Raw genomic sequence first — 12,056 nt, forward strand, 5'->3', positions numbered from 1 at the left:
AACGGAGTTTGTTTGCTAGAGAGACTATTGGTGGAAGTAAAAAAAAACAGAAAATCACATGAACATCGATAAGTATTTTGAGGTGACTGTAGATGTTTTTCATTTCGACGACTTCACATATTTGACGGTCGACATCAATGTACGATGCGATGAAGCACATAAATTATTGAAAACAACTCAAAATCTGGAATAAGATTGTGTGAAACGATCCAGCTAATTCTAAATCTAAATTTTACTGACTCAACAATAAAAATTTGGAAAGCGGAAAACATGTATAGCAATCCGACAATCCAATTCTTCCATTCTAATTTCCATAAATAATGCAGTGGAAAAGTATATTTGAAACGGAAAACAAAGTTACTTTATTAGAACCAACAAAAACATTCAATTCTAACCGCAACAAATGCGGTCACACTGATCGACATCTAAGGGACCCATAAACGTTTTCAAACTTTTAACAGAGAACCAAAATAAAAGTTATGACATCCGCTTCCCATCCAGTTCGTATTCGTACTACAATGAATATACATCGTAAAACAAATGTTGCACTCAAATTTTCGAGTGTCTCACATTGAAAATTATTATATTCATTCATTCCATTCGATTCATTTTCGGTTCATTGCGTGCGCATGTTCAGTCAATGTTGTGGGCATGTATAATTTTTAATAAAAAAAAAGAATTTCGATTTTTACATATATGTAAGTTATATAACAACGCCCATCCGATATATTGGAAGTGTAGTATACATAACTACATTTTGGAGTGAGTTCTTTATTGTCAAACGAAGAAATAGATTATTAGCATAATTTTCATAAAGGTATACGAGTATATACAGCACTATTATGTACTTCGTACACCTATAGCACAAGAACTGTTCGGATATGCTTTGTTCTATCTATATATGAATCGCTGAATATTCGCCCGTTACAGTATATATTCGTTGATACAGAGAGCGAAGAATCTTTCTCAAAATGAAACGTTAAATACTGAAAGGCAATGGTTAAACTTGTGTCAAGGAGAGTTTTAATTAACATTGTTCGATACACTTGATAAGTCTGAAGAAACTATTGGACCAATTATTGACAACCGTTCATACACGACCAGTATAATTACGGAATCAGTTTCTTCTTTTTGTCAAAAATTACGTTGTGGTGATTCCACACACAATATACATTCATCAAAGCGTATTGTGTTGCAACCTTTCAAAATCTATTACTTCAGAAATCGTAAACCGTATCGGAATGAAATTAAATTTGAAAAGAAAAATATGGTTCATGGGTGGGGACCCACAATCTTCAACTTACCGGGCTGATGCTCTAACCATTGAGCTACCGTGGACATTTTCTTTTCAAACCTAATTTTGAACCGTTCTTGCAAAGTTGAACGGCAAGTTGGAGATTGTGGGTTCGGTCCCCACCCGTGAACCAAATTTTTCTTTTCAAATTTAATTTCATTCCGATATGGTTTATGATTTCTGATAAGTATTATATCAGTTCTAGTTACTTTTACTAACCATTAGTCAAAATCAATTACTTCATTGAATTCAACATAAATTTTGTTATAAGAAGCCTCATTAGCTGGAGTTCATTGTTTATTTCTGCCACTTTTGTCGATAACAGATGATACACAAAGATAGCATTAAATATAACTGAGAAGACGTTTTGACGCTCTATGAGCTCGTTGAGAAATTGGTAACAAATAATTACTTATACAGCTGTCGTTGTGGTCGTTCTAAAACAAACGAATTTTTGATTATAAGTTGTTCTCTTCATCCCAAAAATTATGGTCCAGGATAATAAATAGAACATTCGATATTTTTAACGTTGCGAATCGGCAACGGTCTATTAGAATATCATACGAGTAAGTGTTACATAGAAAGCGAATGGAGGAAAAATCATCTTGCCCAGCCGCGGATTTGAACACGGGACCTCTCGATTATGAGTCGAGAACTCTAGCGCCTTTGTACATGTCAATTTTGCTTAACCTGAGTCGAAAAGCTCAGTGACGCAAATTGCAAGATTCGAATTCCCGCTTACAGAAACCAAAACAGGACTCCTTTTCTCATTGATTGAACTTCAAAGAAACATCCTTCGGAACGACAAACAGATATATGGCTCTTCCCTTACCCGCAGATCCATTTACAATGCTCTGCACAACAACAAATTTCACAAAAATGATAATAATACCGTCCAGATATTTTCATCAAGGACAAAATTATCGTCCCAAAATCAATATTATTGTTTTTGAACGATAATATCGTCAATACAATTTAAAATTTTAGACTATATTATCGTACTGGGTGAAAAATATTCGAACGATAATATCGTTCCGAACGATATTGACCGTGCAGAAATGTCGTCTATCCTTTCATATTCTTAAAGAATGTTTCATCGAGAATACACGTATTCTGGGAGGTAGTCGCGGGCTGGACACTCTATGAATAGCAGCATTTAAAAAATGAAGAATAGCGTGAATAGTGTCAGGTCCGTGGAGGTAGTACACAGTGTGAGACGAACTAGCACCTTTATGACAGTTGGAAGAAGTGGATGTAGTTGTACGTTTGGGTTCTTTTATAATCGAAGAAGCACTCATCAGTCAGTTGGCAAAGTATTTTCTTACTGAATGTTTCCCGTTTCAAGGTATTTCATGCTAAGTTTATTCCATTTATTTCAAGCAAAAATAGATGTTACAGTTTCCTACCTCTAATTACATAAAGCACGATAAAAAAAAATTAACTAAAAATACTATACAGAAAAGGAAAAGTTAGTCTGCGTATCTTCAATACGCAATTTTAACGATTCAAAGAAGCTACGAAAAAGTTTAGAGACAGCTTGACAGACAACAGATTTCAAATTGAGGAAAATTGTGAGGTTGTGGAGCACAACCTATTTCTTGATGTTTAGGAATATTTTCCACTCAACAAAAAGTACTCCGTTATAGAACCGTGAAGAGAGAGAGAGATGGCTGTCAAGTAAACAAAATAAAAATTGAAAAAAATGAAATTTTGACTCTCATAGTACTTTTTTGGTAAGTGGAAATCAAGACTTAAAGAACAAGGACATGTCTTGAGCTAAGTAGAATTCACATTTAGTTGCTCTTAATCAAATCACTGGCTATATTTTTTTGTGATAACAGATCGGACATTCGAAAATTATCATTAATGCACTGACTAGCATCAACGCATCATGCACTAGCGTATCTAGATTTCATACATTGAGATTATACTTGTCATATCATTGTCAAGTACGTATTGAGGAGTCTGCGTTGCTAAAATTCTAGAACCAGCCACTGTATGAAATTTAATTTTTCAGTATTTTTAAGGTTTCCCAGTCTTTAAATAGTCATTTACGTATCTGTTGTGAACCGTAGATTTTAGGAAATTTCGCAAGCGAAGTGAGGTTTTAGAATGAAAGGTTAGGTTTAAGAATGTAGTTTTAGGTGACAACGAACTGTTGAGACATAAGAATCCATGTCCAAAATTAACCGCGTCAATACCTTGTAAGAAAATACTGGAGGGATTCCTTTGCCTGCCGAAATCGAACGTATTTTCTATTGGAAATTTTTATATAAGCCGAAACCAAAACTACTTTCTATTCATCTAAGTTTGTTTGTGTGGCTAGTGTGGGAGGTGACGAAAACCAGAAAAAATGTTCTTTTTCATGCTTTGGACTTAAATTTCAGATTTATTTTAGTAGTTTGGGCCCGAGGCATGTGGGCATGAAAAGTTGTAAACATATTATATATCTGTTGTGGACCGTCTACAACGTATACGTAAATAATTATTCTTGTGGACGTTGTGGTAGACTATAGTACAAAAGAATCCCACCACCAGTCGAACTTTTCCAATCTATAAATCCCACCAAATTTCAAAGTTTATACGAATCAGGAATGGAATAAAACGAATGAAACATTGGTGTGTCCGCAAGGTGCGCGCAATTATTGCGCAATTTAAGCAACAAATGAGTGCGTCCAATATTTCGTACATGACGGTTTTGAAATTGCTCAACGACGAAAAGGTTGATCTGCCTGTATTTTACGGAAATATTTAAATATTTTATTGATTATCGTGTCCAAAACGAATAAAAATTGTCAGAAAACTTGTGTGTGCCACAAACAAGTTGAATTTGTTTTCCAGTTTGTTTTGTTCCCACAACAACTGTTGCTAATATTTCTTCATGTACATTCTCTACACCTTGTTAACGAAACAGACAAAATGATCGAGCCTCAGCTAATTAATCATTGTAAAGGACACCGTGACGTGAGTACATTCCAAGTAATTTATTTGAAAAATCGTTTAACTATCCATCATTCACAGACCATCACGAACGTTGCTTTCCATCCAACCACAAACAAAATCGCTTCTTCGTCACTGGACAGTTCTGTGCACCTGTGGAACTTGGATGGTTCGGTTCGATGTTATAAATTCAGCGGCCATGGTGACGCTGTGAATTGTGTCAATTGGTCACCCAGTGGCGACTTGATGGCTACGGCCAGTTCTGATCGAACAGTACGAATATGGAGACCTACAGTGCTTGGATCGTCTTCACAATTCTACACTCATACATCAGCTGTTCGGTATGTGGATTTCAGTCCGAGTGGCAGTAAGGTAATTTTGTCAATTCAAACTGATGAGCCAACGGCGACAATTTCTGATGTAAAATTTAACGTTCGCTTCTGTAACAGCTGGTAACAGCCTCCAATGACAAACAAATAAAGCTGTGGTCTGTTGCCAATAAGAAGTTCATATCTAGTTTCACCGGCCACACCAACTGGGTGCGCTGTGCTCGATTCTCGCCGAACGGCAAAGTGATCGCTTCCTGTTCGGACGACCGAACGTTCAAGCTGTTTGATGTTAAAAGTGGAGATGTTATTGAGTCGTTTAGCGATTCGAAAGGTCATGCCTATCAACATTGTGCATGGCATCCCGATGGGACATTGATTGCAGTCGGAACGACCAATAACCGTGTGAGAATCTACGACATCCGAAACCGAAATCTAATTCAAATGTACGACGTACATGCTGCGGCTGTCAACCAAATCGATTTCCATCCGTCCGGGAATTTTATGCTGAGCGTCAGCGATGACGGTACGACGAAAATTCTGGATTTGTTGGAAGGACGACCGATATTTACGGTAAAGGGTCACGCCAAGCAGGTTTCTGCTGTTCAATTCTCTAAAGATGGGAAAATATTCGCTACTGGCGGCAAGGATAATGAGGTAGGAACGACCATTCTGGTTAGTATTGGTCGATGGAAGAATAATTTTTACAAAACTTTCTATTTTTCGCAGTTGATGATATGGAAGTGGGATATTGAAGCTAAGGTCGATAATGCGTCGGATAGTCTCACAAATATATCTGGAATTCAACCGTTGGAAGAAGTAGACGACACACCTCAACTGGACAACAGTATTATTGTAGAGAAAACGGGACGTAATTTTAGAGACTTTGATAGAGTTGACTTCGAGACGGCCTAATAATTTATTTATGAATGTGGTGGATGTGCTCGTACGGTTGTTGGGTCATGTAACTTTCTCTCGGTATTATATTTGCTCTTGTACAAAATTGAGTTTCAATCACAATTCACGACTATCCTCCGGTACGAGGGGATGCTGATTCAGAGCAGAAAGTTTGGATCATCATCAGTAGCAATTCGTTTCGAATTTTGCATGAATTTGCGCACATCTAAGTGAAGCAGTACTGGTAAACCACTTATATGAGCTGATATGCGGCCTGGTCCCTCGTCGATTTTTTTTAACGAATATGCTAGTCTCTTTACAGTACTGTGGCTAATGTCACTGGATGCGATCAGCATTAGTATAATAGCCTATTGGCACCTGGTGCCATTAGCCACGGTATAATAAAGAGACTATTGGCACCCGGTGCCATCAGCCACAGTATAATAAAGAGACTATTGGCACCCGGTGCCATCAGCCACAGTATTATAAAGAGACTATTGGCACCTCTTCCTTATCTTAAATTTTAACTGCTGTATTGGCTCATATTCTGTTCAAGCTGGCTTAGTTCAGGCTACCTGAATCTTGTATTGACCTGAATCCGAAATTTATCATTTCTTGTTTAGTATAAATAGGTCACGTTTAACAGGATTAAGGTTCGAAACGGATCGTGGACAATATGCATGCACTGCACATAATCTTTAGCTATTGTAATTTTTGTACAGAAAACCATTCTCAACAGCCACCAAGAAAACATTGAAATGAACGAATGAATAACGAGATTGCGGTTTTGAACCGACGACATCAGGTCCACTTTCAAAAAAATGTCACGTAAGTTTTCCGAACTTTTAGAAAATAAATTCAATTGCCCAGGAGTGGATTAACCTATGGGAAAGATACATGGAAAATAGATATTTCCGGAAAAAATGCAAAATTTCCTCGCTCCTGAAGATGTTAATCCATGAATTTCGATAGCCTAGGGCGCTAAAATCGATAATACGCCCTCCAATTGCCTTTTCAAAGCGCGCTACGGTGGATGTAATATGAGTGACGTGATTGCATCTGCAGCCGTAAAATGCTGATTTTTTTATGAGTTGTTATGAGTGTATGGGCAGTTCTGTAAGGCTAAAATTGTAAACAGGTAAACAAATTAAGTCTGTGCAGAGTAGATACACTTATTAAACCTAAAGCTTGTGCAGAATCAGCAACAGCTGAGCTTTACCAGCTGATCAACAAAAACACTCTACTTGTATAATATACAATCAAAACACATTCTAAACAACAAGTTTACTATAGTCATACGTGTTATATGCGCACATAGACGACCTTAAAGCATGTATGCACTGTATGTAGCTTGCCTTTAAATTGTTTTCGATACAAAGGTATTGAATTTGTCGACCAGCTGGAGATGTTCAGCTGTTGCTGATTCTGCACAAGCTTTAGGTTTAATGGATGTAGTCTTGACTATAGCAAGGCAATTCGTCGCGACGATCGGATCTGTTTCCTACTGTCAATGAAAACTTTGGGTTTATGTTCATTCATTTTGAAACTGCACCTGACTTAAGTCATCTCATATTGGATTTGACTAGCGAATGGTTGATCTTCAACTTCGAACCACGCGGAAATAATAGAGGGAGCAACAGCATCTCTGAGATTGCATTAAAAATTAAACGGCAGACGTGAGTATCGTCGATTTTCTGTAGAAAATGCGAGTTGCTGAAGAAATGACCGGTGCTCGACGTACTCACCGTTTCTTCAGAAAGTCGTCGTTTCTTAACATTTTATGAGAGGAATGTAAGAGGTGGAGAAACGGCATTAAGAAATGAAAGCTATCTTGAGCTTTCCTGAATGTCGAATGGGCTTCAGTTCTTCAGGAATGCGTAGATACTGATGTCGTCGAATTTCCAGAGCGGTGCGGTTATGTGACGAATGTTTAGTACGTAACAAAAACGAAAATTAGGAAATAAAAAATTATTTTAAAATTTATTTAACATGAAATTTTCTGCTCAGTAAACTATCTTGTCAATGACAAATTGTTATAAATTAACTGACTGGATTGTTATCTAAATATTTTTTTTTGTGTTTTACTTTCAATAATTGATTGTTATGTTGACTGCAAAGTTACCAGAAAATTTACTATTCATTTATGTTGGCATTCGTTTAAGAGTTTAATAATAAAAAAATCACATCGTTCCAACAGCAAGTGATCAATAAAAATGCTGCTCTAGTTCCCCCCACCTACACAATCGAAAAAACAAAACAAAATTCAAATTAATCAACATTTAGATCTACGATCGAATATATGTAAGTTTACCTGTTCAAACCTGTTCAAATATATATATAAAAAAAACATGCGAAGTCAATGACGAATTGCAAGTTAGTTCTTCACTCCCACATACGTTGTAGTTTTACCGGTTTTCTTAATCACTTCCAATAGTTCTTCAGCTGGCATAGATGATTTAACCGCAACGGTTCTGGCGTCCAAATCGATATTTACATCTTCGATTTTATCTGGAATGAAATTCGAATCATTTCGATCAAATAAAATGGAGAGAATTCAATTTAAAAATGCTGCTATTGAATAGGAGAAAGATAGATCCGGAAAGCAATAATTTAAAATTTCATAGTCTTCCGTTTCTGCTTTGAGGAATCCAGATTCAATGACAGCATGTCCTATTTTCAGGATTTTTCGAAAATTTTCGATTAATTTTTTAAGAATAATGTTTTACGAGAATGGACCCCGAATGACAGAGATACTTAACACATTCAGAGTGTTTTAACTCCTAATTCCAAGGACGAATATTTGGTAAGATGAAAATCAGAGATAAATGTTAATTTCAAGAAAAACTTGAAATCGAAATTTCTAGCTGCAGCTAAATGTAAGTTCAATTAAAGGCAAGCTTTCAATTAACAACTTTCGCAAAATTTAAACTAGTCTGTTTCTGATCTCATCAAGTTTAAATATAATTGACATACAACTCCAGCTGAAACAACAGCATGGAAATGATATTGTCTTCCGGTGACAGCTTCCCGGGAACCAAAGAATAAAAATTGATTTAACGCTCATACGTTTCTCACGGTGAGGCTTAAAATTTTTAAATAAACGTGTAAGTTAACATCCAGGTTTTTTTCATAATTGAGTTGGGGGAGGGAAGTGCTAGTCAAGTAAACAAGTTTTAGCAAAATCCCCCTAGCTGTTCCTGAGAACCAGCACCAGCGTCAGCCAGGGCTTGTGAAACAGTGAGGACTTAAGATTTACATTGGAATTGGTAGAGGGACAAATTCTAAGATTTACAGTGTAAAAATTATGGCTCTCGATAATTTCTTCATCGAGCAATAGTAGCTAAAAGTAAAAATTTCACCATTTTAAAAGACTGATATCTCCTTTACAAAGCAACCGGGAAAGCCTTTGAATGATGATCCCAGACAAGTTTTGCGAACCCTTTTGAATCGAAGTTTTCTGTTACATTTTCAGAAATTGCTCTTTTAGGCCACCCTCGGTGAACTTTGGACGCTTCAATACCTTACTGGTAAGAGTATTTTCCATCAATGTGGTTGCTTATATGGTAGCCTGGGGACTCAGTTACAACGATACCAAATATGCCATACTTTATGCTTTACAAGAATTATTGATGAAAAAGTTTTGCATTGAGGTCGCTCTACTCGCAAATCTAAAGCTATCTAGAGGAAATACCTATTTTCAAGACGACATTACAAATAAATGTCTTTCTTATATCTACCAAACATTTAAAGTGTTTGTTTTTCTTAAAAAGAGATAATTCCCCTAGATAACTCTAGATTTGCGAGTAGAGCGACCTCAATGCAAAACTTTTTCATCAATAATTCTTGTAAAGCATAAAGTATGGCATATTTGGTATCGTTGTAAAGCTGAGTCCCCAGGCTACCATATAAGCAACCACATTGATGGAAAATACTCTTACCAGTAAGGTATTGAAGCGTCCAAAGTTCACCGAGGGTGGCCTAAAAGAGCAATTTCTGAAAATGTAACAGAAAACTTCGATTCAAAAATATTTTTTTGCTGTTAAAAAGGGTTCGCAAAACTTGTCTGGGATCATCATTCAAAGGCTTCCCCGGTTGCTTTGTAAAGGAGATATCAGTCTTTTAAAATGGTGAAATTTTTACTTTTATAGCTACTATTGCTCGATGAAGAAATTATCGAGAGCCATAATTTTTACACTGTAAATCTTAGAATTTGTCCCTCTACCAATTCCAATGTAAATCTTAAGTCCTCACTGTTTCACAAGCCCTGGCTGACGCTGGTGCTGGTTCTCAGGAACAGCTAAGGGGATTTTGCTAAAACTTGTTTACTTGACTAGCACTTCCCTCCCCCAACTCACTTATGAAAAAAAACCTGGATGTTAACTTACACGTTTATTTAAAAATTTTAAGCCTCACCGTGTTCTATGTGGTTTTCTCTGTAGAGGCTACATTTCATGTAAACACATTTTTGTAAGGAAAGTTTTCCCAGAAACCTGTGATTTCCTTGTCTGACGACCGTTAAGGCTCATTCGCGTATTTTGGAAGACAAAAATTACTCTTTGGATGAACCAATTCTCCGCGGATGGAAAAAGTGCAGTAACACGGGAACTTCGTTCCAGTGAAATTTTTCCTCTTCCAAAAATTTTATAGTTTAAGCTTCCCGGGAAAAAAACCCTGTTTCCATCAGCACATTTCTCCATTCTGACTAAGACGCTCTGAGCAACGTTGACAGATTTTTCTTCATGACTCAAATCTGAGATTCATCTAGGTCTATAATCAACGTGAGATTTACATGAAATTCAATTCTGTATTGTGGAATCAGCAACCAATCAAACGTTTTAGGCAAAAAGTTAACAGCAAAAAGATAACGGCGACTGGTACAGAACGTATCTACTACTTATCAGTTACCCGAGTACTGACAAATCATTTGGTTTGCTTCACTGGTTTAAGTAAATAAACGTGCACTGCAATATGCACAATCATTGTGCAGTGCACTGCATGCATCGTAACGACGTAACATAATAATCAGTACATTCTTATCACCGTCGTATTCGTTGAGTCACTGATACTGATGATGTTCAATATGAACGATCCGGTCATTACTTCTGTTTATGACTTCCTATATAAGACAAGATCAAAAGTCTAAAAACCAACAAAATCAATAGATAGCTCGGTGTAAATTAAGAAATGAGGCATACGCATATATGACAAGCTGATGATGCTAACCTATCGGCATCGTTCAAAGGAACCTAATGGACGAATCAAAATGTACCAAAACAAATCTTGAACTTAAAACCCGTTCACGTGAAACAGTAATTCAAAATTGTCCGAGCAATTGTAGAGAAATTCCGATCATAAAACTAAATAAAACCCAGGCCATAAACTGGGGAAATAAAATTGGTAATGAAATTGATGGAAATTGATGGAAATGAAATGATTCAGGCTAATTATAGCCGTAAAATAATCTGAACTTCAAATTGAATATCACGCAGAGTGTGGTGTGCTCGCAGCAAAATATACACAATCAGATAAAATAGCTCAATTAGATAACAATAGAACACTCAAGATGCCCTGCAACGTAACTGTAAAGATGAATATGAAAAAAAAATCCAATACGTTACCACCTAGTTTTCCAAGGACTCTTTGAACAGCCGAGGAGCATCCGCCGCAGGTCATCTCAACTTTGAATTCGTGTACCTAATTTTACGATAATTTCCATTGTTTAATTGCAATTTTCCATTGGTAAATGTAAACAAATTTTCAGTTTATCAGCAAACTTACCACAGACATGATGAACACCGTGTCGATTTCTGAAGATGTGTATGTCAAAACTGATCTGTCAAACGACAGTTGCAGTGATGATTGGCGAAGGTTGTGTCGGATTGTTTTGTTGGATTATGTGGGTAGGGTTGCCACGTAATTTTGAAATGGTGAAGCTAACGTTGATAAAAAAAACGCCGGCTGTTCAGTGAACAGTGTTCACTCTCACTGAAAGTAAAGTGATGTTGGATATTCAAACCTGTGATGACTGTTTGAACTGGGAAACCATGTAAGGATTCAGAGTTGTAATTCAAAATAATTGCGGCTCGTCAACTTTTGGTACGCTGGATTTTACTTAAATAGTAGAGGAATACCTCCGAATAAATTTCTAAAAACAAAGAATTCAATTTTGAATTTTTCTAAATTTATTTGGAGGTATTCCTCTCCTATTTAAGTAAAATCCAGGGTGCCGAAAGTTGACGAGCCGCAATTATTTTCAATGTGATAATAAGCCACCTGATTAAATATTGATAGCCTATGTGGGGCTCAGAATACGTCAAGAGATTGAGCAAAATAGAATGGAAATGGAAGGCAACTGTAGATTGTCCTTAGATGGATTGTATTTTGTTTTGAATTTTTTGCTCGTAACTAATTTACTTGTTATCACTACGATAGCAGAGCAAGGAATGAAAATCGTCTGCCGAGCACTCTCAATATATGCAACTCATTCGACTTGCATATATTGAGAGCACTTTGACAGAGAGAGTGGTTGCGATGTTTTATATGTTCTGACACTTATTAGTAGTAGCCCCATCTATGGGTAACTACACTATCATTAACAT

At 36.6% G+C, this 12,056-nt stretch overlaps 2 protein-coding genes across 3 annotated transcripts; one reads left to right on the plus strand and one right to left on the minus strand.

Annotated features, from left to right (window-relative positions):
- The first annotated feature begins 3,955 nt into the window (after positions 1 to 3,955).
- On the plus strand, positions 3,956 to 5,563 carry LOC119071075 (POC1 centriolar protein homolog A). Its single transcript, XM_037175713.1, has 4 exons — positions 3,956 to 4,258; positions 4,316 to 4,606; positions 4,684 to 5,217; positions 5,290 to 5,563. The coding sequence occupies exons 1-4, from the start codon at positions 4,214 to 4,216 to the stop codon at positions 5,473 to 5,475; spliced, it is 1,056 nt and encodes a 351-aa protein (XP_037031608.1). The 5' UTR covers positions 3,956 to 4,213; the 3' UTR covers positions 5,476 to 5,563.
- Positions 5,564 to 7,410: 1,847 nt separating this feature from the next.
- On the minus strand, positions 7,411 to 11,352 carry LOC119071098 (copper transport protein ATOX1). 2 transcript variants are annotated; one of them, XM_037175744.1, is made up of 4 exons: positions 11,236 to 11,352; positions 11,076 to 11,151; positions 7,769 to 7,965; positions 7,411 to 7,692 (listed from the first exon to the last, which is right to left on the minus strand). In XM_037175744.1, exons 1-3 carry the CDS (start codon positions 11,242 to 11,244, stop codon positions 7,832 to 7,834), a joined length of 219 nt encoding a protein of 72 aa, XP_037031639.1. In that variant the 5' UTR covers positions 11,245 to 11,352; the 3' UTR covers positions 7,411 to 7,692; positions 7,769 to 7,831. The 2 variants fall into 2 exon arrangements, with proteins under 2 accessions (XP_037031639.1, XP_037031638.1); XM_037175743.1 differs by having other exon boundaries at positions 7,779 to 7,965; positions 11,236 to 11,351.
- Positions 11,353 to 12,056: the final 704 nt, after the last annotated feature.

Source organism: Bradysia coprophila (genome assembly GCF_014529535.1).
Source record: "Bradysia coprophila strain Holo2 chromosome IV unlocalized genomic scaffold, BU_Bcop_v1 contig_106, whole genome shotgun sequence".
NCBI lineage: Eukaryota > Metazoa > Arthropoda > Insecta > Diptera > Sciaridae > Bradysia > Bradysia coprophila.

What these genes read in the sequence shown, in the direction of transcription:
- LOC119071098 (XM_037175744.1), bottom strand. An exon ending in AGTCCTTGGAAAACTAGGTG is followed by an intron (nt 7,966 to 11,075) that starts GTAACGTATTGG and finishes ATTTCATTCCAG; the next exon opens with ATAAAATCGAAGATGTAAAT.
- LOC119071075 (XM_037175713.1), top strand. Translation starts at nt 4,214, where the DNA reads ATGATCGAGCCTCAGCTAATTAATCATTGTAAAGGACACCGTGAC. An exon ending in ATTGTAAAGGACACCGTGAC is followed by an intron (nt 4,259 to 4,315) that starts GTGAGTACATTC and finishes CATCATTCACAG; the next exon opens with ACCATCACGAACGTTGCTTT. An exon ending in CTGGCGGCAAGGATAATGAG is followed by an intron (nt 5,218 to 5,289) that starts GTAGGAACGACC and finishes TATTTTTCGCAG; the next exon opens with TTGATGATATGGAAGTGGGA.